Genomic DNA, 27972 nt, shown 5'->3' on the forward strand with positions numbered 1-27972 from the left:
ATAAATTACATAATATCTTATATAAAACTTTTTAATTATTATTTGTATGATACGAGTATAAAATATATCGATAATTGTTCAAATGATCCATAATTTTAGCACTAATTATTTATTTACAAAGTATACAGGGTGGGACTTTCATTCTGAAAGATTAAAAAAATACGTGACCCGGAAGTACTTAGTTATCCTGCCTGCTTCAGAGCGGTGCCAGAATCACAGTAGAGGAAATAAAGCATTTCTAGCTAATTGAAATACACGTATCTGCTGTTGTTTCAGGTATGACAATACTCCGATATTTTTTTGTTTGACATTTGTCAAAAGAGTATGGTTTTGCCCCTTAACTGAAAAAGTACAGCGGTCTTAACAATTTACCTGGCTAATGTAATGCAGTCCAGCTGCTAGCCTAACGTTAGCTAGCAAGATAGCCAGCTAAATACGACGCAAGCGACTGCTAGTTAGCTACTTGAGCGGAACCGGTGATTCACTGACAACTAGCTACATCATCAGCTTGCTTATTGAATCGTTTCTGTAAATGATTCTAGGTATTCTAAGATACGTAACAGTAGCTAGCTAACGTTATGTGCCCTTCCTTCAAATAACACATCACGGAACACCTTTATTTGTGATAAAGCTTCATCAAGTCACCATCACTTGACAACTCAGTAATTAGCTAACCAGGCTATAGCTAGCTAGTTAGCAATCTAACTAGCTATGTTACTAACTAGCACGTTTGACAGGTGTCAATGTTAGTTTACCGCCACTTGAAGTTGACAGAACCTTTCCTTCGCAAGATGATAATAATAATGTTACATTATGCGAATCTGTTGACATTCTGTCTATGCTGCCTTATTTCAGTCAAACCGTAAACATCCTCATTCATTCAGGACTCTACTGTGAAATGTTTTACAAGGTGCACACGTGAGCCTAATTCGAAAAATATAGGAGCACAAAGAAACATTTGAGGTATTAAAGGGGCAATTCGTAGTAGAAACAATGAAGATTCCCCGCCACTGTTTCTGTCAAAGTTTGAGAGATGCTGCTGGAGAAATGTAACCACACTCAAATTTATAGACAGAACTATGGATGCAATGACTTACCACCCATGATATACAAATTATTGTTTTAACTATATTTTGAAGCTAAGGTGTTTACATGTACCTTGTTTACAAACAATGGAAAAACAAGCTTATATTTTGGCTTCTAATGGGGCTCATGGGTAATTTGTTATACTTGTCAAGAATCAATGGGTTTATATAATACATTTATAAGTAAAACAAAATTGATGTAGTATATGCAGATTGCACCTTTAATTGTACCAATTGCCACTAAATACAAAATACAGGGTTTATGAGAACCAGAAGTTGTTTTTTTTAAGGTTGGGATATAGCCTACATTGGGCCTGTGTGATTCCTAGCCACACTTGAAGCTCATCTGTAGCTTTTGCTTTCTTTCTGTGCACCCACATGTTTGCATACTACTAAGGCTGCGGGCAGCGGGACAGAGAAGAAATTATTAACAATTATTACCTGGGTGATTTATTTTTTCAAGTTTTTCTTTTTCTATTGTTTCTACCTAATTAAAATTCCAGGTAGCACAGCAAAATATTTAAGATCATATGCCTCCAAAATGGTAGCACTGTAGAGCCCTATCAATGAACTAATCAGTCAGTCTGTGGTTCACAGTTTTCAATAGAAAGTGTTATGAAATCAATTAAAACATTGGGTTCTTGAATGAAAATTCATACTTTACGGGTTTAGCCTAGGGGTACCGGTCGGTTTGAGTTATCGTTCCACTCCTTGCAACAGAGTAGCATATAAGGAGTGGATAGTTAGAAAAATAGGTTCTGGATTTTACAATCTGGGTTCCCCTGCATCCCTTGATTGCCCTCACAGACAGATGCACATTTAACACTTGAAATAACTTCTGTATATTTGTTTGAACTCACCTAGTCCAGTGCGCTACCACAGTGTAACTTTCTGTCCAGGCTGGTGCCAGCACCTGTTGATGGAGTCTATGCTCCAGTGAGATGACTGACCAGGGCAACAACAACCAAAACATTTCCCGCAACCCCTTCGCTGCCCTTTTCAGCTCCCTCGCCGACGCCAAGCAGTTTGCATCGGGCCAGAAACCATCTTCGCACCATGGCGAACCACCCTGTGAGTTAACCCTCCTAAGGAGGAGTTACAAAGCGTGCAGCCTTTTGCTCCAGCAACTCTAACACACATGACCTGACCTTGATTAGCTCAATCGGTGGCGTTTTAGTGCTGGTCTGGAATAAAGGCCTGCAAACCTTATAGCTCCCCAAGGTTGGCCACTCCAGCTCCAATAGTTCCACTGTGTTACTCATTTTGGTCTGTGTCTAACTTCAACATTACTGATATGATGCGGCTCGCTCACTGGCTTGACGCTCGACAATGACCTCATACGGTTTCATATATCTGCTGCCTTATGTCATGTGTTGCAGCAGAGGACTCTGAGGGGAGTCAGTCAGAGTCAGAGAACTCGGACAGCATCGAGGACAATGACGACTCGGTGGCCGAAATCAGCCGCTCCTTCCTGTCGCGGCAGGAACTGTGCGAACAGCTCAACATCAACCACATGATCCAGAGGATCTTCCTCATCACTTTGGACAACAGTAAGTGTGGGAAGTTAGAGTGGAGCGTATTAGGGTTTTTACACTATTTCTAATTTGTTTAGGGCACTTTTTTCCCCCCATTGGAGTAGCAGCGTGATGCCACTTGTCCCTTCTAGTTTACTGAATCTTGTTGTCATGTAAACAACCCTTACTGTTTCCTGGCAGGGTTTATCTGATGTAGCGTAGGGATATGAAGTAAAGCAAATCAGTCTGTTTCCCAGGCAACCATTTATGTGCCCATACACAATTAACGGCTCGATTCATCACCCATCAACATCCCAATTCTGACTGTCTCTTTTACTCCCCTGTGTTTTCTGTTGATTGATCTGAGGTGCTTGATTTGAAACATGGTTAATGTGTGATTACAGCTTTCTTAAACTCCTTTGTAAGGGAATTCAGTACAACCATCCTTCCTGGCAGTCTTTTCTTCATGACATCACTCTGTGGCTGTACTAGATTAGATGGAGAGCATCAGCCAACTGACTGACTCAGAGGCTGTGTCATCAAGGGAGTCTACAGGTCCCAGATTACTGTCCACCTCCTCTGCTCATCGTCCCTCACTGACTGGCATGAAAGTGCCCCGATGATGGAGCCCCTTTCTGTCAATTTCTAGTTTAAATCTAATCGGCTCATGCTCTTCGGTGCTGCTGGACCGCTGGTCTCTTAGTATTCCATTTCAGGGCCGTCAAGTAAACAATAAATGACTCACCCCAACTCAATACTCATAAACTGGATACTGGAATGAGTCATGAATGACTGTTTCTGCTGTAAGTGAAAAGGAAAGTGTTTGGAGTCTGCTGTTCAACATGACTGTTGTTTGACCTCAGGTGACCCCAGTCTGAGAGGAGGCAATGGGATTCCTCCACGCTGTGTGTTCCTGGAGGAAATGGCCGCAGAGATGGACGGGCAAGACTGGCTGGACATGGACAACATCGAGCAGGTACAATAGGATTGGACATTGGGAATGGTGGTAGCGAACTGTTTGCTGGTCAAGCTCAGTTGACCTCTATGCCATGAGATTCACATACGATATACAGTACTGTGTCCTCTTCTCATGACGATTTCCTCGCTGGCTTGTATTTTCAGGGGACTATGCCTATTATATATACAGTGCATCGTCTACTCTAAGAAGATGGTATAGTGAAAAATACATAGCGTACAATGTTCATAGCAACGTTATGATCCACAGGGAGCAGAGATCAGTAAGTAAGTACATCATGTTCATAGCACAGAATGTTGGCTAAGTTTGACATTTTTTTTATCCTACATTAGGCACTCTTCAACAGATTACTGATGCTGGAGCCAGGGAACCACCTCATCTACATGACCTCGTGTAATGCTGTGAATCTCTCTGCTGACCGAGACGCTGGGGACAAGTGTGCCATACCGTTCCTCTACGCATGCTACCAGAGAGCCAAGGAAGAGGTGGGGTCACATACACAGCACTCACTCTCATTTCTAATTTCTTCCTCCACGAATTGCCAGACAGAATTCAGTCAGGAAAAGTGCGCTGTAACGGGCATACACAGTGTGCAAAACATTAGGAACACCTGCTCTTTCCATGACAGACTTGCCAGGGGAATCCAGGTGAAAGGTATGATCCCTTATTGATGTCACTTGTTAAATCCACTTCAATCAGTGTAGATGAAGCGGAGAAGACAGGTTAAAGAATGATTTTTAAGCCTTGATTCAATTGAGACATGGATTGTGTATGCGTGGCATTCAGAGGGTGAATGGGCAAGACAAAAGATTTAAGTGCCTTTGAACGGGATATGGGTAAGTGCCCTTAATGTTTTCTACACTCAGTGTCTAAACCATGGTGTATAGGACAATGTAAAATGAAAATATCAGAGCCTGCACAGTTCGGTTTGGGCCGCCACAATAGTGTGAAAAGGTTAATCGTCTGACTGAACATAATGAATGACCTGTCTAAGGATAAATCTGCTGTTTATTTCTAGATAATTTCAGTCTGCATATAGGCAAAATAAAGCATGTTTAGTTTGTGCTCCATCGCTGACAATGATGTGATAAATTCCTAACCTCCCTGCTCCCTCCTGACATTACACACCCCCAGGTCACCAAAGTACCGGAGAAGCTGCTGTCGTATGCGGTGCGCTGTAAGAACCTGACGGTGTCCAACACGCGCACAGTCCTGCTCACCCCCGAGATCTACATCAGCCAGAACGTGTATGAGCAGCTACTGGATTTGCTGCTGGAGGGAGTCGGCGGAGCCCGTGAGTCCATTCAATTATTAAAGCATCCCGACTGTCTGAGGATCCCTCTTCTGTTCTATCTCAGTAGCCAAAGAAAGTGGTGTTGTCTGCTGCTCAGGTATCGACTGTTGAGGCCTCCCAAGACAGGATGTGCTGTAACTTAGGCTAGTTTGCCCCCGCTGATGAAATAACTGGTTTTTACTGCTTTGAACTTGTCGATCTGCATTTATGAGAGTACAATACCCTCACTTTGCTATGTGTTGTTGTGTGTGGTTTGTGTCCAGAAAATGGTGGGAAAGAGGCCTGTACAATTTAGAGAATATACTTTACTGAACTGTTAAGTAATTTTTTCTAATATACAGTACCAGTCAAAAGTTTGGACACCTACTCATTCTCGGGTTTTTCTTTATTTTTACTATTTTCTACATTGTAGAATAGTAGTGAAGACATCAAAACTATGAAATAACACATGGAATCATGTAGAAACCAAAAAAGTATTAAACACGTCAAAATATATTTTATATTTGAGATTCTTCAAACTAGCCACCCTTTGCCTTGATGACAGCTTTGCACACTCTTGGCATTCTCTCAACCAGCTTCATGAGGTAGTCACCTGGAATGCATTTCAATTAACAGGTGTTCCTTGTTAAAAGTTTATTTGTGGGATTTCTTTCCTTAATGCGTTCGAGCCAATCTGTTGTGTTGTGACAAGGTAGGGGTGGTATACAGAAGATAGCCCTATTTGGTAAAAGACCAAGTCCATATTATGGCAAGAACAGCTCAAACAAGCAAAAACAAACAACAGTGCATCATTACTTTAAGACATGAAGGTCAGTCAATACGGAACATTTCAAGAACTTTGAAAGTTTCTTCAAGTGCAGTTGCAAATACCCTCAAGCGCCATGATGAAACTGGCTTTCATGTGGACCGCCACAGGAATGGAAGACCCAGAGTTACCTCTGTTGTAGAGGATAAGTTCATTAGTTACCAGCCTCAGAAATTGCAGCCCAAATAAATGCTTAACAGAGTTCAAGTAACAGACACATCTCAACATCAACTGTTCAGAGGAGACTGTGTGAATCAGGCCATGGTCGAATTGCTGCAACAAAACCACTACTAAAGGACACTAATAATAATAAGAGACTTGCTTGGGCCAAGAAACACGAGCAATGGACATTAGACCGGTGGAAATCTGTCCTTTGGTCTGATGAGTCCAAATTAGAGATTTTTGGTTCCAACCGCCTTGTCTTTGTGAGATGCAGAGTAAGTGAGCGGATGATCTCCGCATGTGTAGTTCCCACCATGAAGTATGGAGGAGGTGTGATGGTGCTTTGCTGGTAACACTGTCAGTGATTTATTTAGAATTCAAGGCACACTTAACCAGCATGGCTACTACAGCATTCTGCTGTGATATCCCATCTGCTTTGCGTTTAGTGGAAGTATCATTTGTTTTTCAACAGGACAATGGCCCAACACACCTCCAGGCTTTGTAAGGGCTATTTGACCAAGAAGGAGAGTGATGGAGTGCTGCGTCAGATGACCTGGCCTCCACAATCCCCCAACCTCAACCCAATTGTTATGGTTTGGGATGAGTTGGACCGCAGAGTGAAGGAAAAGCAGCCAACAAGTGCTCAGCATATGTGGGAATTCCTTCAAGACTGTTCGAAAAGCATTCCAGGTGAAGCTGGTTGAAAGAATGCCAAGAGTGTGCAAAGCTGTCATCAAGGCAAAGGGTGGCTACTTTGAAGAATCTCAAATTTAAAATAGATTTTGATTTGTTTAAAAAAATATTAGGTTACTACATGATTTCATGTGTTATTTCATAGTTTTGATGTCTTCACTATTATTCTACAATGTAGAAAATAGTAAAAATAAAGAAAAACCCTAGAATGAGTAGGTGTGTCCAAACATTTGACTGGTACTGTATACCTAAGCCCTTTTTTGAGCCAGGAAAAACCCTGTACGTGTATGGTTCTGTAAAGTACAGTATATTCTCTGCATTATACAGGCCTATTATATAGGGTTTTTACTTATCTATACCTAAGCCCCTTTTTGAGCCAAGAAAAACCCTGACATTAAGTGTGGTTTCTGTTGTGCGTTGCAGAGCTGGAGGAGGTGGTGGAGTTCGTGGAGGAGGTGATAGCTGGCCTGTTGGCTGACCAGGAGGTGCGCACATTCAGCGAGGTGATCGAGCCCGTGCTCGATATCTTCCAAGGCCGTGTGAAAGACTTGGATCTCTGCCAGCTGCTGCTCTTCTCCTACCTGGACCTGCTCCTCTACTTCAGCCGCCAAAAAGATATCGCTATGGTCAGGGGCCGTAATGCATTGTCATCACTCTGGACTGTTTTCTACAACCTTGATTATATTCTATGCTGTTCTAATAATAATAAGTGTATTATTATTTTAACAACTGCATTCATATGTCTACGATGGACAACCTTGATCTCAAAAGTAATTTACTCTTTGCTAATATAATATACTTCAAATTGCCTTACTCCAGGTATTGGTGGAGCACATCCAACCCAAAGATCCCAACAATGGGCTTCAGTATCAGAAGACCCTCCTTGGCACTGTGTTGAGTATCTCTTGCCTGCTTAAGACCCCGGGGGTGGTGGAGGGTCACGGATTCTTCCTCAACCCATCACGCTCCAGTCCACAGGAAATGAAGGTCCAGGAATCCAACATACACCAGGTAAGGGCTCTAGAAATAGAGGTTTGGTCAGAAGTATTGCCCTATATAGAGAATAGGGTACTATTTGGGATGGACCCCTAACCTTATCATCTTCTGTGTCTCCAAAACCCCACTTAGGCCTACATCCAGCTTACTGCCAAGAGTCAGACAGATTCTAAAGATCACTCTCACTCAGATATCATGGAAACATGACATAAGTCCTGGCAAAATGTGTAGAATTGCAGGAAATTACTTTTTAAGACTGCAAAATGTTCTCTACACCCCATGCCAAAATGTGGAGAATTGCTGAAAGTTTTACTTTAACAATGCATAAACAATTATCCACTGCCAAGTGGGCGGGCACTAAAATGTTTTGTTTCGCCCCGAAAGGCTAGAGGCGCTTCTGCCTGATGAGCTTCCCTGAAGTTTACCGGAAGTTTCCAACACCTTTCCCATATTTAAATCTAACAATATGTAACTTTTTTGGCTACCCAACCAAATTAACATATAGATCTGTCATTCTCATTGAAAGCAAGTCTAAGAAGCGGTATATCTGTTCTATGTGCACTATTTCTATGCTTCCCGGTATTAAATTTCATTTTTGCGTCTTTTAATTTCGGTTTTGTGCAAAATGTATTTCATAGCGGTTTAGATGGTGCAATGATTCGCTACGCTATACCTGCTTGTTTTGTCACATAAACTGAAATTAGGCTAACTATTAGCTCAATTTTAGCAACCAGTAAATGGCGGAGCGATTTCTGCGTAGTGCATCTTTAAGTCATTTCAAACATATTCAAGTTATTAGCCTTATGAACATATAAACTTGGTTGCAGTTTCTGTGCCACCACGCTTCAATATTTTTTAATGCATCTTTAATACTGGTAATCAGAATGTGTTGTGAGGTGTCAAGTTATATGGCTACAATTTGAGTAATTTTTTAAGTGTGATTTTATGATTGCTTACTACAACACAAGTCAATTGTCAGCTTCAAGCTATCTCTAGTAGAACCCATGTCCTCAACACCCAGACTAGCTACAGGGTGCTAGAGTGGAGACCATAAAACNACCCATGTCCTCAACACCCAGACTAGCTACAGGGTGCTAGAGTGGAGACCATAAAACCCAGCATTTGCAGGACAGAAATATCTTACTGTTCGTTAAGTAAATATTTGTTACATAGCCAACAAATAAGGTGAATACATAATTTCCCCCTCACAGTAATTTTTAAGTGTGATTTTATGATTGCTTACTACGAAGATGTTGTTTAAAGACCCCCCAAAAAACTATTGTTTACCTTTTTTAGATTTCTAAATAATGTCTATTTGTTCAGCCCGCGGCCCACTACTCAGATTATATTTTGGCCCACCAAGCCCAAAAGTTTGAGCACCCCTGTTTTAAACACCATTTTGATAAGTTTCAGACAAAAACAGGGTATCATAGTATTCAGGGTTATTAAAAATAAAAAAAATCTGAATTGAACAAGAAATGGCATGTTGAAATGATCCACTGACAACATAACATGGTGCTTTGTCTGGAGAGTTCACCACGAGATCTTATGAACACACCAGTAGAGCAACAAGTGTAGGTTACAGCGTTGTTAAGTGATCACCTCCCGTCCAGAGTATGTGAGTGGAGAGGTTCCAACCAACTCAATGCACCAATTACACATGTCGATCAGGAGCTCTACACGGGGAAGTCCCATTTAGTTCTCTTATAGCTCTATTTTCATGATTTAGCTTATTCATCATTGACGTTTGCGTCGTTCATGTGACCGACCAATACCTCACAAGGCTTCTTCTCTCTAAGCTGAGACCTTGAAATTGAGATACACCTTTCTCAAAACAAGGCTCTGGGCGTAAATAAGCAATTTTGGATGAGCCTAAATTGATTACGGGCACGGTTGTCCACCCCCTCCCTCCCAGCACTTACCTTTCTGGCGTTCTTCTTCAGATAGTGTTTCAGTTCATCCTCCCAATGGCACATGTTCAAAGTGGGTGGCCCTTGGTAATGTCTCTTATCTGAGCCACCGCTGTCCTTTACAGTCCATGCTGTCTGACACCAGCAGCATGAGAGAAGTTTGGACGGGATCTCTCTCCATGCTCACTCCACGTGGACTCATGTCACACTCCTAAGAGAAAAGGCAGTTGATAGCTTCAACTTGATGCTGTGTACAGGTTGCTGGCTCGGACTCAGGTCTCATGGTAGAAGTGGTAAAGCACCATACTGAATCCCATTGTCACCATTACTTCAGCCGGTTAGAGGTGGTGAGGTTAGCCCTTCCATGCATCTAGATACCAACTGTGGTCACCTTCGCCATAACCTCGAGAGAAGACAGACCAGAACAACAGTTTAGTTTAGGGCATTTCTGATTCAGGAAATCCGTACAAATTATTTACTGTATAACAAATGACAAATTATTCACTGATTTCTAAGACACGTCAAAGAGAATACCAACGCACAGTTGAAACCATTTTTTTCCCCCAAATTGGTATACACCCCTATCATCTTGGCGATCTCATCGCAGTTACAGGGTCAGGGAGTCAGAGGGCTAATCCTTAGGGAGAAATCCCGTCCATCCAGCAGACCCAATCTGGTGAGATTTGTTATTGAAGCAAGACAAAAACAAAGAAAACAACAGAACAGCAATTCATTTCTTCATATAAAACTAGAGGTGGGGAAAACTTCAATCCATTTGAAGTAACTGTCACCATTACCAACATTATTTCTTCCTTTTATAGGCAGGCATGTGAACAAAATCAATTAGCAAATTTACTAAAGGGCCCCGGGGGACTGGTAATTCCCCCTTTGAAACACATGACTCACCGTGATTCATACATCACACAAAAAACAACACTGCCTGTTAAATCAAAATAACAAATCAAATTAGAATTATGACCCTTGATGACTCCATCTTCACTTAATTGTATCCCATAAGGTAACGGTAAAATAGACTAGAGACAGGTGTCCCTTATTCAGGGGCAGCGCTCTCTCTCTCTCTCTGTCTCCGTGTTCCGAATCACACATAGGACTGTTAATAAATTATACCCTTCTTCCTAATTATCTAGTGTTTACATAGCCTATTTAATTCTCACCCAATGTCTCAAGTCTTTCTAGTGAGGGTGATCAGGCCTCACCAGAAAGTCAGATCAGAGGTCAGTCAGCCCTATTAAGTGAGTGTTTGTTTCCCTGTAAATCAGACATTATTTAAAGATATGTCAAACATTTTGTGTATCAGGTTTACATTGGGGTTTTCTTATCATTTCTTATCATTATCATTTACAGTGGGGCAAAAAAGTATTTAGTCAGCCACCAATTGTGCAAGTTCTCCCACTTAAAAAGATGAGAGAGGCCTGTAATTTTCATCGTAGGTACACTTCAACTATGACAGACAAAATGAGAAAAAAAATCCAGAAAAATCGACAATTGTTAGGATTTTTATGAATTTATTTGCAAATTATGGTGGAAAATAAGTATTTGGTCAATAACAAAAGTTTATCTCAATACCTTGTTATATACCCCTTGTTGGCAATGACAGAGGTCAAACGTTTTCTGTAAGTCTTCACAAGGTTTTCACACACTGTTGCTGGTATTTTGGCCCATTCCTCCATGCAGATCTCCTCTAGAGCAGTGATGTTTTGGGGCTGTTGCTGGGCAACACGGACTTTCAACTCCCTCCAAAATTTTCTATGTGGTTGAGATCTGGAGACTGGCTAGGCCACTCCAGGACCTTGAAATGCTTCTTACAAAGCCACTCCTTCGTTGCCCGGGCGGTGTGTTTGGGATCATTGTCATGCTGAAAGACCCAGCCACGTTTCATCTTCAATGCCCTTGCTGATGGAAGGAGGTTTTCACTCAAAATCTCACGATACATGGCCCATTCATTCTTTCCTTTACACGGATCAGTTGTCCTGGTCCCTTTGCAGAAAAAGAGGCAAAAGCATGATGTTTCCACCCCCATGCTTCACAGTAGGTATGGTGTTCTTTGGATGCAACTCAGCATTCTTTGTCCTCCAAACACAACGAGTTGAGTTTTTACCAAAAAGTTCTATTTTGGTTTCATCTGACCATATGACATTCTCCCAATCTTCTTCTGGATCATCCAAATGCTCTCTAGCAAACTTCAGACGGACCTGGACATGTACTGGCTTAAGCAGGGGGACACGTCTGGCACTGCAGGATTTGAGTCCCTGGCGGCGTAGTGTGTTACTGATGGTAGGGTTTGTTACTTTGGTCCCAGCTCTCTGCAGGTCATTCACTAGGTCCCCCGTGTGGTTCTGGGATTTTTGCTCACCGTTCTTGTGATCATTTTGACCCCACGGGTGAGATCTTGCGTGGAGCCCCAGATCGAGGAGATTATCAGTGGTCTTGTATGTTTTCCATTTCCTAATAATTGCTCCCACAGTTGATTTCTTCAAACCAAGCTGCTTACCTATTGCAGATTCAGTCTTCCCAGCCTGGTGCAGGTCTACAATTTTGTTTCTGGTGTCCTTTGACAGCTCTTTGGTCTTGGCCATAGTGGAGTTTGGAGTGTGACTGTGTTGAGGTTGTGGACAGGTGTCTTTTATACTGATAACAAGTTCAAACAGGTGCCATTAATACAGGTAACGAGTGGAGGACAGAGGAGCCTCTTAAAGAAGAAGTTACAGTCTGTGAGAGCCAGAAATCTTGCTTGTTTGTAGGTGACCAAATACTTATTTTCCACCATAATTTGCAAATAAATTCATAAAAAATCCTACAATGTGATTTTCTGGATTTTTTTCCCTCATTTTGTCTGTCATAGTTGAAGTGTACCTATGATGAAAATTACAGGCCTCTCTCATCTTTTTAAGTGGGAGAACTTGCACAATTGGTGGCTGACTAAATACTTTTTTGCCCCACTGTATATGTGTGCGACCAAAACTCTGACATTAGAAACTTCAGAAATGTTCATTTGTGTACCCTTTAAGTTGCATCATTTCTATCCTGTGAAAAATCCACGAAAACAGAAATAAAAAGACCCCACACAATAAAACAAACAAGAGTATAACAAATATTCATTAACAGGTAGGTTGTGTGTGGGTGCTGCTGTATGTGTGGTAAAAATTGTAGGGTAAAAACAAACAAAATGGCCAGGCCTTACCCATCAAGCTGAATAGGTACCTTCTAAAGTAAGTTATCCCAGAGCCCCTCTCTTGTAATCAATGTTATTTTGACCTGTTGCATTGACATACAGTTCTGTACAAACTGTCCCTGGGACATAAGCTAGTCAAAAGATGAAACCTGTTGTTTAACAAATCTGCTAGGACCTTCAAAAAGTTGGTGCTGGCTTATCAGCTCAATATTCGGTACTAAAAACATTTACCGGGATTTACTTCATTCTGGACACAGTTCCACGTAATGGAAACAGATATTTGTTTTAGATGACATTACCTTCTTACTTAAATCACTGGTGCTACCCAAACTATAGAATTTAGAAATTGTCAAAGTGTCTTATTCAATTATTCATACCTCTGTCCCAAATGTTCACACTGTGTCTCTTAAAGCCTGTTTGAGTTCAGTATGTACTGGCGGCTATCTATTGTTCCACAGGATGCTTATCTCTAACCCAAACACCAGATAGCGGCCTCTAATTTAATATCAGTCCCAATGCTCAATCCCTCTGTTTGTCATGTGACCTTGTATTGAAACATTTACTTCAAATTACTAAGATATTGCATTATTAGAGTGCTATCTGAAAGCCAATTACCATTCACTTTGTTACTTTCACTAGTCTCCAATATCTATTTCCTTCAAATAGGACTCCCTTCTTCCCAATTGGAAGACCTTCTCAATCTATTACTACTAATACACATGGATCACTCTCAAACAAAGTTCTGCTTTTCCCCCTATTGCAAGGTTTTAAACAAAACAAAACAAACATATCTTTCTCCATATTGGAAGGCATTGTTTTAATTTGTCTACCCTAACGATGTTACTCTATTTTTATTACCAATCTCTGTTGGATATTTACTTTCTACTTAATACTTAATAAATGTCTTATTTTAAGATTCATACATTTGAAGTCGGGAGTTTACATACACCTTAGCCAAAAACATTTATACTCAGTTTTTCACAATTCCTGACATTTAATCCTAGTAAAAATTCTCTGTCTAGGTCAGTTAGGATCACCACTTTATTTTAAGAATGTGAAATGTCAGACTAATAGTAGAGAATGATTTATTTCAGCTTTTATTTCTTTCTTCACATTCCCAGTGGGTCAGAAGTTTACATACACTCAATTAGTATTTTGTATTTGGTAGCATTGCCTTTAAATTATTTAACTTGGGTCAAACGTTTCGGGTAGCCTTCCACAAGCTTCCCACAATAAGTTGGGTGAATTTTGGCCCATTCCCACTGACAGAGCTGGTGTAACTGAGTCAGGTTTGTAGGCCTCCTTGCTCGCACACACTTTTTCAGTTGTGCCCACAAATGTTCTATAGGATTGAGGTCAGGGCTTTGTGATGGCCACTCCAATACCTTGACTTTGTTGTCCTTAAGCCATTTTGCCACAACTTTGGAAATATGCTTGGGGTCATTGTCCATTTGGAAGACCCATTTGCGACCAAGCTTTAACTTCCTGACTGATGTCTTGAGATGGTTGCTTCAATATATCCATATCATTTTCAATCCTCATGGTGCCATCTATTTTTGTGAAGTGCACCATTTCCCTCCTGCAGCAGAAGCACCCCCACAACATGATGCTGCCACCCCGTGCTTCACGGTTGGGATGTGTGTTCTTGCTTGCAAGCCTCCCCTTTTTCCTCCAACATAACAATGGTCACAAACACTCATTCTCGTTCGATTGTAATATCACAGCCGTATATATTCCCCCCCAAGCAGACACATCGATGGCCCTGAACGAACTTTATCTGACTCTTTGTAAACTGGAAACCAACACACCCTGAGGCTGCGTTCATCGTAGCGGGGGATTTTAAACAGGCTAATCTGAAAACAAAAACTCCCTAAATTCTATCAGCATATCGATTGTGCTACCAGGCTGGTAAAACCTTAGATCATTGTTATAACTAACTTCCGCGACACATATAAGGCCCTCCCCACCCTCCTTTCGGAAAAGCTGACCACGAGCTCCATTTTGTTGCTTCCAGCCTACAAACAGAAACTAAAACAACAAGCTCCCTCGCTCAGGTCTGTTCAACGCTGGTCCGACCAATCTGATTCCACGCTTCAAGACTGCTTCGATCACGTGGATTGGGATATGTTCCGCATTGCGTCCAACAACAATTTGACGATACGCTGATTCGGTGAGCGAGTTCATTAGAAAGTGCATTGACGATGTCGTACCCACAGCAACGATTAAAACATTCCCAAACCAGAAACCGTGGATTGATGGCAGCATTCGCGTGAAACTGAAAGCGCGAACCACTGCTTTTAACCGGGCAAGGTGACCGGAAACATGACCAATACAAACAGTGTAGCTATTCTCTCCGCAAGGCAATCAAACAAGCTAAGTCCCAGTATAGAGACAAAGTAGAGTCGCAATTCAACAGCTCAGACACAAGAGGTATGTGGCAGGGTCTACACTCAATCACGGATTACAAAAAGAAAACCAGCCCCGTCGCGGACCAGGATGTCTTGCTCCCAGACAGGCTAAATAACTTTTTTGCTCGCTTTGAGGACAATACAGTGCCACTGACACGGCCCGCTACCAAAACCTGCGGGCTCTCCTTCACTGCAGCCGAGGTGAGTAAACATTTAACCGTGTTAACCCTCGCAAGGCTGCAGGCCCAGACGGCATTCTCAGAGCATGCGCAGACCAGCGGGCTGGTGTGTTAAGGACATATTCAATCAATCCTTATCCAGTCTGCTGTTCCCACATGCTTCAAGAGGGCCACCATTGTCCTGTTCCCAAGAAAGCTAAGGTAACTGAGCTAAACGACTACCGCCCCGTAGCACTCACTTCCGTCATCATGAGTGCTTTGAGAGACTAGTCAAGGACCATATCACCTCCACCCTACCGGACACCCTAGACCCACTCCAATTTGCTTACCGACCCAATAGGTCCACAGAGACGCAATCGCAACAACACTGCACACTGCCCTAACCCATCTGGACAAGAGGAATACCTATGTGAGAATGCTGTTCATCGACTACAGCTCAGCATTTAACACAATAATACCCTCCAAACTCGTCATCAGCTCGAGACCCTGGGTCCTCGCCCGCCTCTGTGCAACTGGGTCCTGGACTTCCTGACGGGCCGCCCCAAGTGGTGAGGGTAGGTAAACAACATCTCCACCCCGCTGATCCTCAACACCGGGCCCCCACAAGGGTGCGTTCTGAGCCCTCTCCTGTACTCCCTGTTCACCCACGACTGCGTGGCCATGCACGCCTCCAACTCAATCATCAAGTTGTGCGGACGACACTACAGTGGTAGGCTTGATTACCAACAACGACGAGACGGCCTACAGGGAGGAGGTGAGGGCCCTCGGAGTATGGTGTCAGGAAAATGACCTCACACTCAACGTCAACAAAACGAAGAGATGATCGTGGACTTCAGGAAACAGCAGAGGGAGCACCCCTATCCACATCGATGGGACCGTAGTGGAGAGGGTAGTAAGTCTTAAGTTCCTCGGCGTACACATCACGGACAAACTGAATTGGACCACCACACAGACAGCGTGGTGAAGAAGGCGCAGCAGCGCCTCTTCAACTCAGGAGGCTGAAGAAATTTGCCTTGTCACCAAAAGCGCACTCAAACTTCTACAGATGCACAATCGAGAGCATCCTGTTGGGCTGTATCACCGCCTGGTACGGCAACTGCTCCGCCACACAACCGTAAGGTCTCCAGAGGGTAGTGAGGTCTGCACAACGCATCACCGGGGGCAAACTACCTGCCCTCCAGGACACCTACACCACCCGATGTCACAGGAAGGCCATAAGATCATCAGAGCAACAACCACCCAGCCACTGCCTGTTCACCCCGCTATCATCCAGAAGGCGAGGTCAGTACAGGTGCATCAAAGCAGGGACGAGAGGACTGAAAAACAGCTTCTCAAGGCCATCAGACTGTTAACAGCCACCACTAACATTTACTGGCCGCTGCCACAATACTGACTCAACTCCAGCCTCTTTAATATGGAATTGATGGAAATTTAAACAATGCCACTTAATATAATGTTTACATACCATACATTACTCATCTCATATGTATATGTATATACTGTACTCTATATCATCTACTGCATCTTGTCTTAATGTAATACATGTATCACTAGCCACTTTAAACTATGCCACTTTATGTTTACATACCCTACATTACTCATCTCATATGTATATACTGTACTCTATACCATCTACTGCATCTTGCCTATGCCGTTCTGTACCATCACTCATTCATATATCTTTATGTACATATTCTTTATCCCTTTACACTTGTGTGTATAAGGTAGTAGTTGTGGAATTGTTAGGTTAGATTACTTGTTGGTTATTACTGCATTGTCGGAACTAGAAGCACAAGCATTTCGCTACACTCGCATTAACATCTGCTAACCATGTGTATGTGACAAATAAAATTTGATTTGATTTGGTCATTATGTCCTAACAGTCTATGTTTTTGTTTCATCAGACCAGAGGACATTTTTCCAAAAAGTACGATCTTGTCCCCATGTGCAGTTGCAATCCGTAGTCTGGCTTTTTATGGCAGTTTTGGAGCAGTGGCTTCTTCCTTGCTGAGCGGCCTTTCAGGTTATGTCGATATATAGACTTGTTTTACTGTGGATATAGATACTTTTGCACCTGTTTCCTCTGGCATCTTCACAAGGTCTTTTGTTGTTGTTCTGGGATTGATTTGCAGTTTTCGCATCAAAGTACGTTCATCTCTAGGAGACAGAACGCGTCTCCTCCCTGAGGGGTATGACGGCTGCATGGTGTTTATACTTACGTACTATTGTTTGTACAGATGTACGTGGTTCCTTTAGGCATTTGGAAATTGCTCCCAATGATGAACCAGACTTGTGGAGGTCTACAATTTTTCTTCTGAGGTCTTGGCTAATTTCTTTTGATTTTCCAATGATGTCAAGCAAAGAGATACTGAGTTTGAAGGTAGGTGTTGAAATACATCCACAGGTAGACCTCCAATTGACTCAAATGATGTCAATTAGCCTATCAGAAGCTTCTAAAGCCATGACATAATTTTCTGGAATTTTCCATGCTGTTTAAAGACACAGTCAACTTAGTGTATGTAAACTTCTGACCCACTGGAATTGTGATACAGTGAGTTATATACGTGAAATAATCTCTCTGTAAACAATTGTAGAACAAATTACTTGAGTCATGCACAAACTAGATGTCCTAACCGACTAGTGGTTGAAAAATGAGTTTTAATGAATCCAACCTAAGTGTATGTAAACTTCCGACTTCAACTGTGTGTAATGCTTTGGAGGGATCAATGTGTATTAACTGGTCTGCCACTGTCTATCAGTCCCTTGTAGATGGCATGCCCAGTCCATAATAAGTCTGGCACCTTGGACAGCATAGACAGGGAAGCAGATGCAGTTTCCATTTTGCCTTCTAACAAATTGGTTTAGAACATCATCATTTGGAATATCAACTTAAACTCCATCGGGAGTAAATTGTAGCCTTAAGTTTAGTTGTTCAACCATGTTCAACATTAATTTGTTTTATTTATAGTTGTAATGGTTAGGGGTAAGTCAAGACCCGTACCTTTACCAAAAGTGGATAAACGCCAATCTTTGTTTGAGACTCTATTTCCCAGACCCGTTAGATAGTCATACAATGCCTTAACCTTATCTTTATCTAATTATCCATAAAGAGACCACTCTGAACATTTGTCAGAATACTTTTTACACCACTTACGTACATCTACGTGTGGGTGTGCAAGTTGTATATTATTTTATTTTTTTCCTGTTCATCAGATCTCTAGTAACCTATTATACTCAATATTATGTTACTTTATCTCTAGTAACCCATTATACGTTTGTGTTACATCACAAATTCCTCTTCTACACCAGTGTTCTATACATAGAGGTTTAAATATTCACTCTAGTGTACTATTTGACAGCAAATTGGAATAGTACTCTTTCATATTTCCATACAGAATCCCTATATAAAGTTATCCATCTTTAGTTATTCACGTCCACAGCAACAATCACAGTGCAGCAGCCCGAGAGGTACACATCTCTTTCATATCGAGGAAATCAGTGTCCGGGGGCTGTTACCCTCTCAATTTTTTCAATGGCTTTCCCATTCCTTCGATGGGCCGGTGGTGGACAGAACCCCTAGATAACGTTATGGATCTAAAAAATCAGCTCACACAGAACTGGTTGGGGTATTCATTATTTTCCTTATTTAACTATAGTTAGGTATTCACATCAACACCACTCCATGTGCATCCTATGCACCATATGTATCTATACATATAAAACAACACCCCGTGCTTAATAACACTCGTGCTATTATTAGTAGTCCCAGACTCAATCAGCTTATTATCCAAATTTCAATCTTAATAGTAATAATTTCATATTGGCTTAATATGTCATTTCTCACATCGCACAACTTTCACATCCACATTCACTTAGTACTATTCCCAAACACACTCGGTATTCTCCCTTATTACCCCATGTGCATCTTCAACGATTCTCTGTCGTTACTTCCTATGCACCATATGTATCTTCACTATACATATAGAATAGCACCTTGTGCTGTTACCAGTGGCTGCAGACCACGTAGACACTTTTCTTATTAATGCCTACAGACAGCTGTCAGCGGGGCATGGTACCGTTACTTGCCCTCGCTCTAGTCTTCTGTTATATGTATCATTGCCACGGTTCCTCTATAGTCTCTGCAGTCCCCATAGTCTCTTAAATATCTATAGTCCCTGAGCATCCACAGTCCCTATAGCATCACAGTCCCTATAGCATCCATAGTATCTATGGTCCCTATAGTATCTTAGTCCCTAAAGCATCTATAGTCCCTCAGCATCCGTAGTATCAATAGTTTATATAATCATAAATGCTATGGTCTCTATAGTCTTGCCGCATAAACAGAATAACACACTCACTCAGTAACTCCACACTCACACAACTTTCACATCCACATTCTCTACATGCTATTACTTGACTTAGGACTAGTGGTACCCTCCTCCTTAATTTTAGTTTTTTTGCAAAAAAGAAAGTTGCCCCCTTTTTCTTCCCAATTTTTGTGATATCCAATTGCAATCCAGTTACGATCTTGTCTCATTGCTGCAACTCCCCAACGGGCTCGGGAGAGGCGAAGGTTGAGTCATGCTTCCTCCGAAACATGACCAGCCAAACCGCGCCTCTTAACACCCGCCCGTTTAACTCAGAAGCCAGGTGCACCAATGTGCCGGAGGAAACACCATTCAACTGACAACCTGAAGTCAGCCTGCAGGCGCCCGGCCCACCACGAGTCACTAGAGTGCGATGAGCCAAGTAATGCCCCCCCGGCTAAACTTTCTACTAACGAGGATGAAACTGGGCCAATTGTGCGCCGACCTATGCTTCACCGGTTTTCCTCGCAGACCCCCACTGGAAAGCTCCAGGCAGAATCAATCATACAGTTTGTGACGCCAATTCGATCTCTTAAAAGTTTAGTTAATTTTTGTTCTATTATCTATCTATATCCATCATTTATTTTGGCTCAATAGGCCTGGCATATTCCCACTTTCAAGGAGCTTTCCATTTTGATTGGGTTATTTTGCCTAAAAACCTTTAGGCCTACCTAATAGAAGGGGAAAAAACAAATGCATCTCTGCCCAGCCTGGCAAGAGTGGCCAAAAGGGTGGCTCTGCAGGTGTGGAGAGGATATTCTCTGCTGCTGGTCTGCTCTCCAGGCACCATCGCATGAGCCTGAAGCCACGGACTGGCCAAACTCATGTTTGTTAATTAATTACACTGAGCCTAATAAGGCATTTTTCATCTAATTTGTATTTAATTCGGAGTAAGTCAGAGCCGATATGCACAATTTATAGACTATAATGATTTAATACAACAAATGTTTAAATGTTGAGAGCTTCATGTCCCTACCAGCCTATGGTGTCGTACTCGCAAATGCTTCACAATATATTTTTTTGTCGGCTATAGCCTTGAAATAATAGAAATAATATAGCCTAAATAATTAATTTCCGTTCCTTCTTAAGCTCCCTGTCTGGATCCTGATCTATTTAGAGTTTTATATGCTGTTTAATATGACAGGTAGCCTATTTGAAATGGTTAGCGCTTCTAAAATACTTGCCATTCAAATCATATGGTTTGGTTTCAATACTTCAAAACCAAATGGTAGATCCAGATAGTCACGAAATTAGATGGGTGTTGGTTAAATTGTGATTTTAATGAATGGAGCGAATTTGGAGCAGCAGCGAGCGCGGAGCGGTTTTTAGCGAAGTGGTTGAAAATGACATGGAGTACCGGAGTTTGGGCACCGCTCCATGAGTAATGAGCGGGAATTCCGACCACTCACATACTCTGCTCCCATCCAGTTGACATATCCTATCCTGCTCTCCTTTCCTCCCAGTTCATGGACCAGTTCCATGACAAGCTGCACCAGCTCCTGAAGAACCTGCTGCAGCAGTCAGGTGAGACGCGCCACCTGCTGCTCTCCTGGCTGGGCGGCTGCCTGCAGGCCAACGCCGGGCGCGCCAAGATCTGGGCCAACCAGATGCCTGAGATCTTCTTCCAGATGTATGCCTCAGATGCCTTCTTCCTCAACCTGGGCGCCGCGCTGCTCAAGCTGTGCCAGCCCTTCTGCCGGCCGCGTTCGCCCAAGCTGCTCACCTTCAACCCCACCTACTGCGCCCTCAAGGAGCTAAGCGAGGAGGAGCGGCGCAACCGCAACGTGCATGCCAGAGGTGTGTGTGCACGTGTATATACGTGCATGTGTGTCTGGGTCATTGGATATCCTTTTTACATAATAAATTATATTTTATTAGGTCTGGACAAAGAGACGTGTCTCGTCCCCCTTCCCCCCCAGCAGTCGGTGGAGTACGCCCAGTCATACAGCCTCCTCACTGAGAACCTCATCCTCACCCAGATGACCCTGCATCTAGGCTTCCACAGGTAACTAACTGGCCCTGTTCAGAAGGGTGCAACGTTACAGAACATTCAGATATAATGCAAATCATAGGATAGATATGATTGTCCTTCAAGTAGAATAGGGAATTATGTCAGATCCATTCTCATAGTGTAATCCTTCATAACAGCTGAGCCATGTGTACTGTATCTAATGTTGTGAACTGGACCTTGACAAATTTCCGTTGTTCGCTCTAACATATGGTTATTAAAGTTGTATTGTGTCTTCTCCTTGCCTCTCCCTAGACTCCACGAGCAGATGGTGAAGATGAACCAGTCGCTCCACCGGCTGCAGGGTACGTGGCGGGAGGCCCAGCTCACGGGCGGCCCGGCGGCCGAGCAGCTCCGCGAGCAGTTCGAGCGCCTCATGACGGTCTACCTGTCGACCAAGGCAGCAGCCACCCAGCCGGGCATGCTGCAGTGCTGCCTCAACCTGCAGGCGTCCAGCGCCACACTCCTGGTTCAACTGGGCCTCAGCAACCAGGGGCCCGAGCACGCCCCGCTCTCCTTCCCCCTGCCGCCGCTACACAACAGCCTGCTCTGTCACATGCCAGGTAGCTACCCCTCCCTCCCTCTGTCATGTTACTTTTTTGATTTTATTTAGCTGAGCGACTTACAGTCAAGACATTTAACTAAGGTAGGAAAGACAACCAAGTATCACAGTCATTGCAGGTAAAACTTTCCGTCAACCTTACTTAGACCAATCGCACCATGAGGAGAAAAAGGCCATCAAGAACTCAACTTTTGGCAGTCTTTTCAATGTTGACATCATATTTTCAGTCATTTGACAGATGCTCTTATGCTGGCTTGCAGTCAGTGAATACAATAGAGGTGCTAAATCAGTGGTTTTCAACCAGTGTGCCACTGCGGGGACTCTCAGGTGTGCCGCAAATGTTTTCCTAATCTTGATAATTGTTTTGAACACTCACTTATAAACCTGTGGAGTGGGAGCACCAGTGCCACTCAGATAATACATTGAATGGCACATGGTTTTCTCTGTATCGTTGTTTCAAGTCCAGTTCGCTCAGGCTGCTGTTACATTTGTACCATTTGAAGGGTACACGCATCACAAGCAAAGTCATTTGTATCATTTTTACTTTACCTGTGAGAACCATTAGCACAGACAAGTCTGATTAGGCTTAGCTGTACAACAGCCGCTGCCATAGAAACAAACGGAGCATGGCTTTGTGGGGGTGGTTGCACAAGTACAATGCAGAAAACCGCTCGTCTCTAGCTCAAACCGTTCGAAACTAAAGACCTATTTTAACAGAGCAATTTTTTTATATGTATTTCCTGCGCGGATTGCGGAGACGCTCTTAAAGGGATACACACAAATGAGTCATCATGAGTAAGGAACTATGCAAACTGTGAAAATAGTTTAAATAAACCCTATTTAATCTATTTAAAAAAAACTTTTGTCACAGAAAATCAATGATTTGCAGTAAGGATCCGATAAGATGGAGGAAATTACCACTAAATTAATTAATAGGGATATTTTAGGTGTGCCGCAGAATTTCTTTATTCCTTCAAGGTGTGCCACGGTTCATAAAAGGTTGGGAAGCACTGTGCCAAATAACAGCAAAAATGATAAAAAGTCCCAATGAGAATAACACATATGTCGAGAGCAGAGGAGGCTGGTGGTAGTAGCTATAGGAGGTTGGACTTATTGTAATTGCTGGAATGGAATTAATGAAACACCTAACACATCAATCACATGGAAACAACATGTTTGACTCCATTCCATTGATTCCATTCCAGCCATTTAAAACGAGCCCGTCCTCCTATAGCCCCTCCCACCAGCCTCCTCTGGTAGAGAGTGTATTAATAGGAGGACTAGTAGGAGGAGTTGGTTATCACAAAGATTCTTGTACTTCTGCAGAGTTCTTTGCAGAGAACTTGGGAGATTTCTTTGTCTTCCTCCGCCGCTTCGCTGACGAGGTCCTGGAGTCTTCTGCCGAGAGCTTGGAGCAGGTCCTCAACTTCATCACTGTGTTCATGGGAAACGTGGAGAGGTAGGGAAGAGAGGGAGATGCCTTGAGTTCATCCACGCACACATACACAGTATCAGGTAACATGTTTACACCTGTGCATAATATCCATGTGTCCTGGTACACACAATGCCTTGAGGTCTGTTTTTCTCAATTGTGGATCCCCATCGGCTGTTACTACAGTCACTCTTCTGGATGTGACATTCCTAAGGGGTTTATGTGTCTACCATTTGGACTCATCTATGTTCCTATTGTGTTACTCTTTACCCATGTACCCAGGATGAAGAACCCTCATTTGCGGGCAAAGCTGGCAGAGGTGCTGGAGGCGGTGATGCCCCACATGGAGCCGGCGTCGGCCGGCTCGGCCCAGCCAGTCATGTTCCAGCGCCAAAGGGTCTTCTGCTCCTACCGCCACGCCCCTCATCTGGCCGAGGCGCTCATCGCTGTGTTTGTGGACATTGAGTTCACTGGTGGGTTTAGTGTGTGTGTGTGTGTGTGTGTGTGCGGCATATGTTTGTGTCTTGCACACATGCGTTTGTGTGTGCTAGAATCTAAACCTTTTTGATGAAGCTCAAGTGCCTGCATGATGTGACTTTTATGTTATTGACTTTTCTCCTCAGGTGATCCTCACCAGTTTGAACAGAAGTTCAACTACAGGAGACCTATGTATCCCATCCTCAAGTACATGTGGGGGAAGGAGAGCTACAGAGAGAGCATTAAGGCAAGCTCATTTCCCTTTTTATTCTTAGTTACTTAGATGGTACCACATGTGGAGTCGTCCTTATTGAAGACACACGGTATTGCTCTTCACATCTGCACCATTATGTACCAAAATGCTTATGTGGAATGTTGTTTACTTCAGAGTCTTGCTGTTTATGCATCCGAGAACCTCGAAGCCATGAATCCTCCACTCTTCCTGCGGTATCTGAATCTCCTGATGAACGACGCCATCTTCCTACTCGACGAAGCTATACAGGTGAGAAACTGTCAGCGCTTATGAAAAGGACATTCCTGGTATTGACTTATATCCATCTCAGTGGTGGCTGGTGCCACTTTAAATTGGAGGACGGTTTTATTTTAATGGCTGGAATGGAGTCGTCAAACGGTATTAAACACATTTCTATGCATTTGATACCATTCATTTCATTCCATTCCGACCATTACTATAAGTCGTCCTCACCTCACCAGCCTCTACTGATCCATCTTTTTTTGTGGGGGGCGGAGGCAAATAAAAGACCTGTAAAAACACCAGCAAATCAGCTCCAATTGGTTTTCATTTTGGAAATCTGTTCCAAAGTATTCCCATGCATAATAAAGAGAGATACTTGTAAGCAAAGTTTTGAAATGCTTACGTTTTAGTCAAATATTAGATATGTTTGGGCTTCTTGTGGTCAATTTGCCATCTACAATTTGCCATCTACAATTTGCCATCCGCTCAAGAAGAAATTGGTCCGCGATTGAATCTAGTTGATGTCCTCTAGTTTATAAGAAGATCCTAAATTTCAACTGTGTCAGATTTTGTCACTACTTCTCTCTGGCCTGGTCCTTGTCGGTGGTAGTACCTGAGCAAGATCAAGCTACTACAGCTGGAGAAGGACCATGGCGAGTGGGAGGGCCTGGCTCCTGATGCCCTCAGAGAGAAGGAGTCCAGTCTGAAGATGTTGGGACAGCTGGCACGCTTCCATAATATCATGTCCAACGAGACCATCGGCACACTGGCTTTCCTCACATCAGGTTAGTTGGAGAAGGAGGATGAATGGATAGCAATGATTGGATAACGTCTTGGACATACGTCTCTACCTAGAGCTACACACACTATGGGTTTTTGTGTATTTTTTGTTGTTGTTGATATCGTTGTCCAATTCATTGTTAGTGAAACCATAAGCAGAATTAAGAGATTGCCCTGTTAAAGGTGAATGGCAATAATTTATATTTGATGGCATTGTGTTGTACAACTGACGATACAGACATTAGGAACACCTTTCTCATATTGAGTTGCATCCCCTTTTGTCCTCAGAACAGCTTCAATTCAACGGGCATGGACTCTACAAGGTGTCGAAAGCATTCCACAGGGATGCTGGCCCATGTTGACTCCAATGCTTCCCGCAGTTGTCAAGTTGGCTGGATGTCCTTTGGGTGGTGGACCATTCTTGATACACATGGGAAACTGTTGAGCATGAAAAACCCAGCTGCATTGCAGTTCTTGACACACTTAAACTGGTGCGCCTGGCACCTTACCCCGTTCAATACCCCGTTCAAAGACACTTAAATATTTTGTCTTGCCCATTCACCCTTTGAATGGCACACACACAATCCATGTCTCAATTGTCTCAAGGTTTAAATATCTTTCTTTAACCTGTCTCCTTCCCTTCATCTACACTGATTGAAGTGGATTTAACAAGTGGGATTATAGCTTCCATCTGGATTCACCTGGTTAGTCTGTCATGGAAGGAGCAGGTGTTCCTAATGTTTTGTGCACTCAGTGTATATGAATATATTGAAACTCATACTCGCTTTTCCCTCTCCATGATATCCCAGAGATCAAGGGTATTTTTGTTCACCCTTTCATGGCCGAGAGGATCATCTCCATGCTCAACCACTTCCTGCAGCACCTGGTCGGACCCAAGATGGGCGCCCTGAAGGTGAAAGACTTCAGCGAGTTTGACTTCAAGCCCCAACAACTGGTCTCCGATATCTGCAACATCTACCTTAACCTGGGGTACGTTTCAAAACTGCAATATTTCAAGGCTAAGACAAGGCTCAAGTAATTTGGGTTGAAATTTGCTTGTTTTTTCAATCTGTACTTCAGACCTGTATTCTGATAGTATTTGAAGGATTTCAAATACTTTGAGTGTCTGCCTGGAGTGCCAGGTGGGTGGGGTTTGCATGTTTTGCATGGTTCCATTGGTTCTATTGTGCCAGGCAAGCAGTCAGGCAAAGCCAGATTATTTGTACACTTTGTTAAGTACCATTTGAATCCATTTGTGGCATATAAGGTGGCTATTTGGTTTTTAGTGATTCTAACAATGTCTGTTTTCTCTTCGGCAGTGATGAAGAGAATTTCTGTGCCACTGTCCCAAAAGACGGGCGCTCCTACTCTCCCACGCTCTTCTCTCAGACTGTCCGAGTCCTGAAGAAGATCAACAAGCCCGGAGAAGTTATTGTGGGTTTCGGTCTCCTTGCTGACAAAATAAAGGTTAGATCTGTATAAAATCACATTACACTGTACCACTATGCCCTCTCCATAGCATAACCCTAAACGAATAACTACTTCCTGTCTTAGTCTCATGCAGACCGACAGCTGCAGGATGAGGAAACATACGCAGACGCCCCGGACGACTTCCTGGACCCCATTATGTCCACGCTGATGCTCGACCCTGTGCTGCTCCCCTCTTCCAATGTCACGGTCGATCGCTCGACCATAGCACGGCACTTACTCAGGTGAGTGATCCCTTAGGAGTAGTATGTCTACGTGCTGCTGGTTTATTCCAGGGGCAATATGCATCAAGCATTTCAGAGTAGGAGTGCTGATCTAGGATCAGGTCTCCCTTTGTCCATGTAGTCTTATTCATTGTGATCTAAAATGCAAATCAGCGGTCTTACTCTGAGATGCTTGAAACATATGGCCCGAGATCAAGTTTTTTGTACGATATCAAGTATCAATTTTCMTTTCCCTACAGCGATCAGACAGACCCGTTCAACCGCAGCCCACTCACCATGGACCAGATCCGGCCCAACGAGGAGCTGAAGCAACAGATCTTACAGTGGCTGGCCCAGCATAAGCAGGAGCGGCTGCAGATGGGCCCTAGTGGCTAGCCCTGGGATCTTCTCAAACAAACTATGACTGTACCATACCTTCCCTCACCTCCTTACCGACAGTAGTATGCTCCACTTTGACTCATCTCCATGTGTGCTTGCCTTCAAGCTTCGGACTTCAAACCATGTGAGAGACTGTTATCTCCCTCTCATGCGGCGCACATGTCACTTAAAAACCCTCACCAGTCAATGGAAGATCCCAGGTCTCAAAAACTGTCAGGAGAGCAGGTAGTGGTACAATTGAAAACTGAGTTGCACTGCTACGTTGATATGCCCTATGGTGGTTTGGAATTCTGCCCCCTGCTTCAGAGAATATACTGTTTACTATCAGTGGTTGCAGCCTGGTCAGAACCATTGGTCTAACTGGAAAATAGTCGTTTAGCAATTCCTAAATGATCATCAGCTCTGCCAAATGTTTTATATTTTAAAAGTAGGCAAAGTATACTGAAAACTTGTAGTTCAGAACAAGATAATGTCTTATTAATTCCCCCTTGTCTCTATAGTAACCATAGTCTATATGCACCATCCATCTATGAACCTAAACAAGATTATCTGATGTTATTTAGCAT

General features: G+C 43.0%; 1 protein-coding gene across 1 annotated transcript; it reads left to right on the forward strand.

Annotated features, from left to right (window-relative positions):
- The first annotated feature begins 187 nt into the window (after window positions 1-187).
- On the forward strand, window positions 188-27921 carry LOC111960555 (ubiquitin conjugation factor E4 A). Its single transcript, XM_023982598.2, has 20 exons — window positions 188-276; window positions 1985-2156; window positions 2465-2635; window positions 3463-3575; window positions 3908-4060; window positions 4710-4869; window positions 6953-7155; window positions 7349-7540; window positions 21046-21379; window positions 21461-21587; window positions 21846-22153; window positions 23479-23611; window positions 23867-24057; window positions 24208-24308; window positions 24450-24563; window positions 25147-25321; window positions 26126-26306; window positions 26636-26783; window positions 26871-27028; window positions 27268-27921. The coding sequence occupies exons 2-20, from the start codon at window positions 2027-2029 to the stop codon at window positions 27401-27403; spliced, it is 3228 nt and encodes a 1075-aa protein (XP_023838366.1). The 5' UTR covers window positions 188-276; window positions 1985-2026; the 3' UTR covers window positions 27404-27921.
- The last annotated feature ends 51 nt before the right edge of the window (window positions 27922-27972 follow it).

The sequence above is a fragment of the Salvelinus sp. IW2-2015 genome, linkage group LG4p (assembly GCF_002910315.2).
Source record: "Salvelinus sp. IW2-2015 linkage group LG4p, ASM291031v2, whole genome shotgun sequence".
Classification (NCBI taxonomy): domain Eukaryota; kingdom Metazoa; phylum Chordata; class Actinopteri; order Salmoniformes; family Salmonidae; genus Salvelinus; species Salvelinus sp. IW2-2015.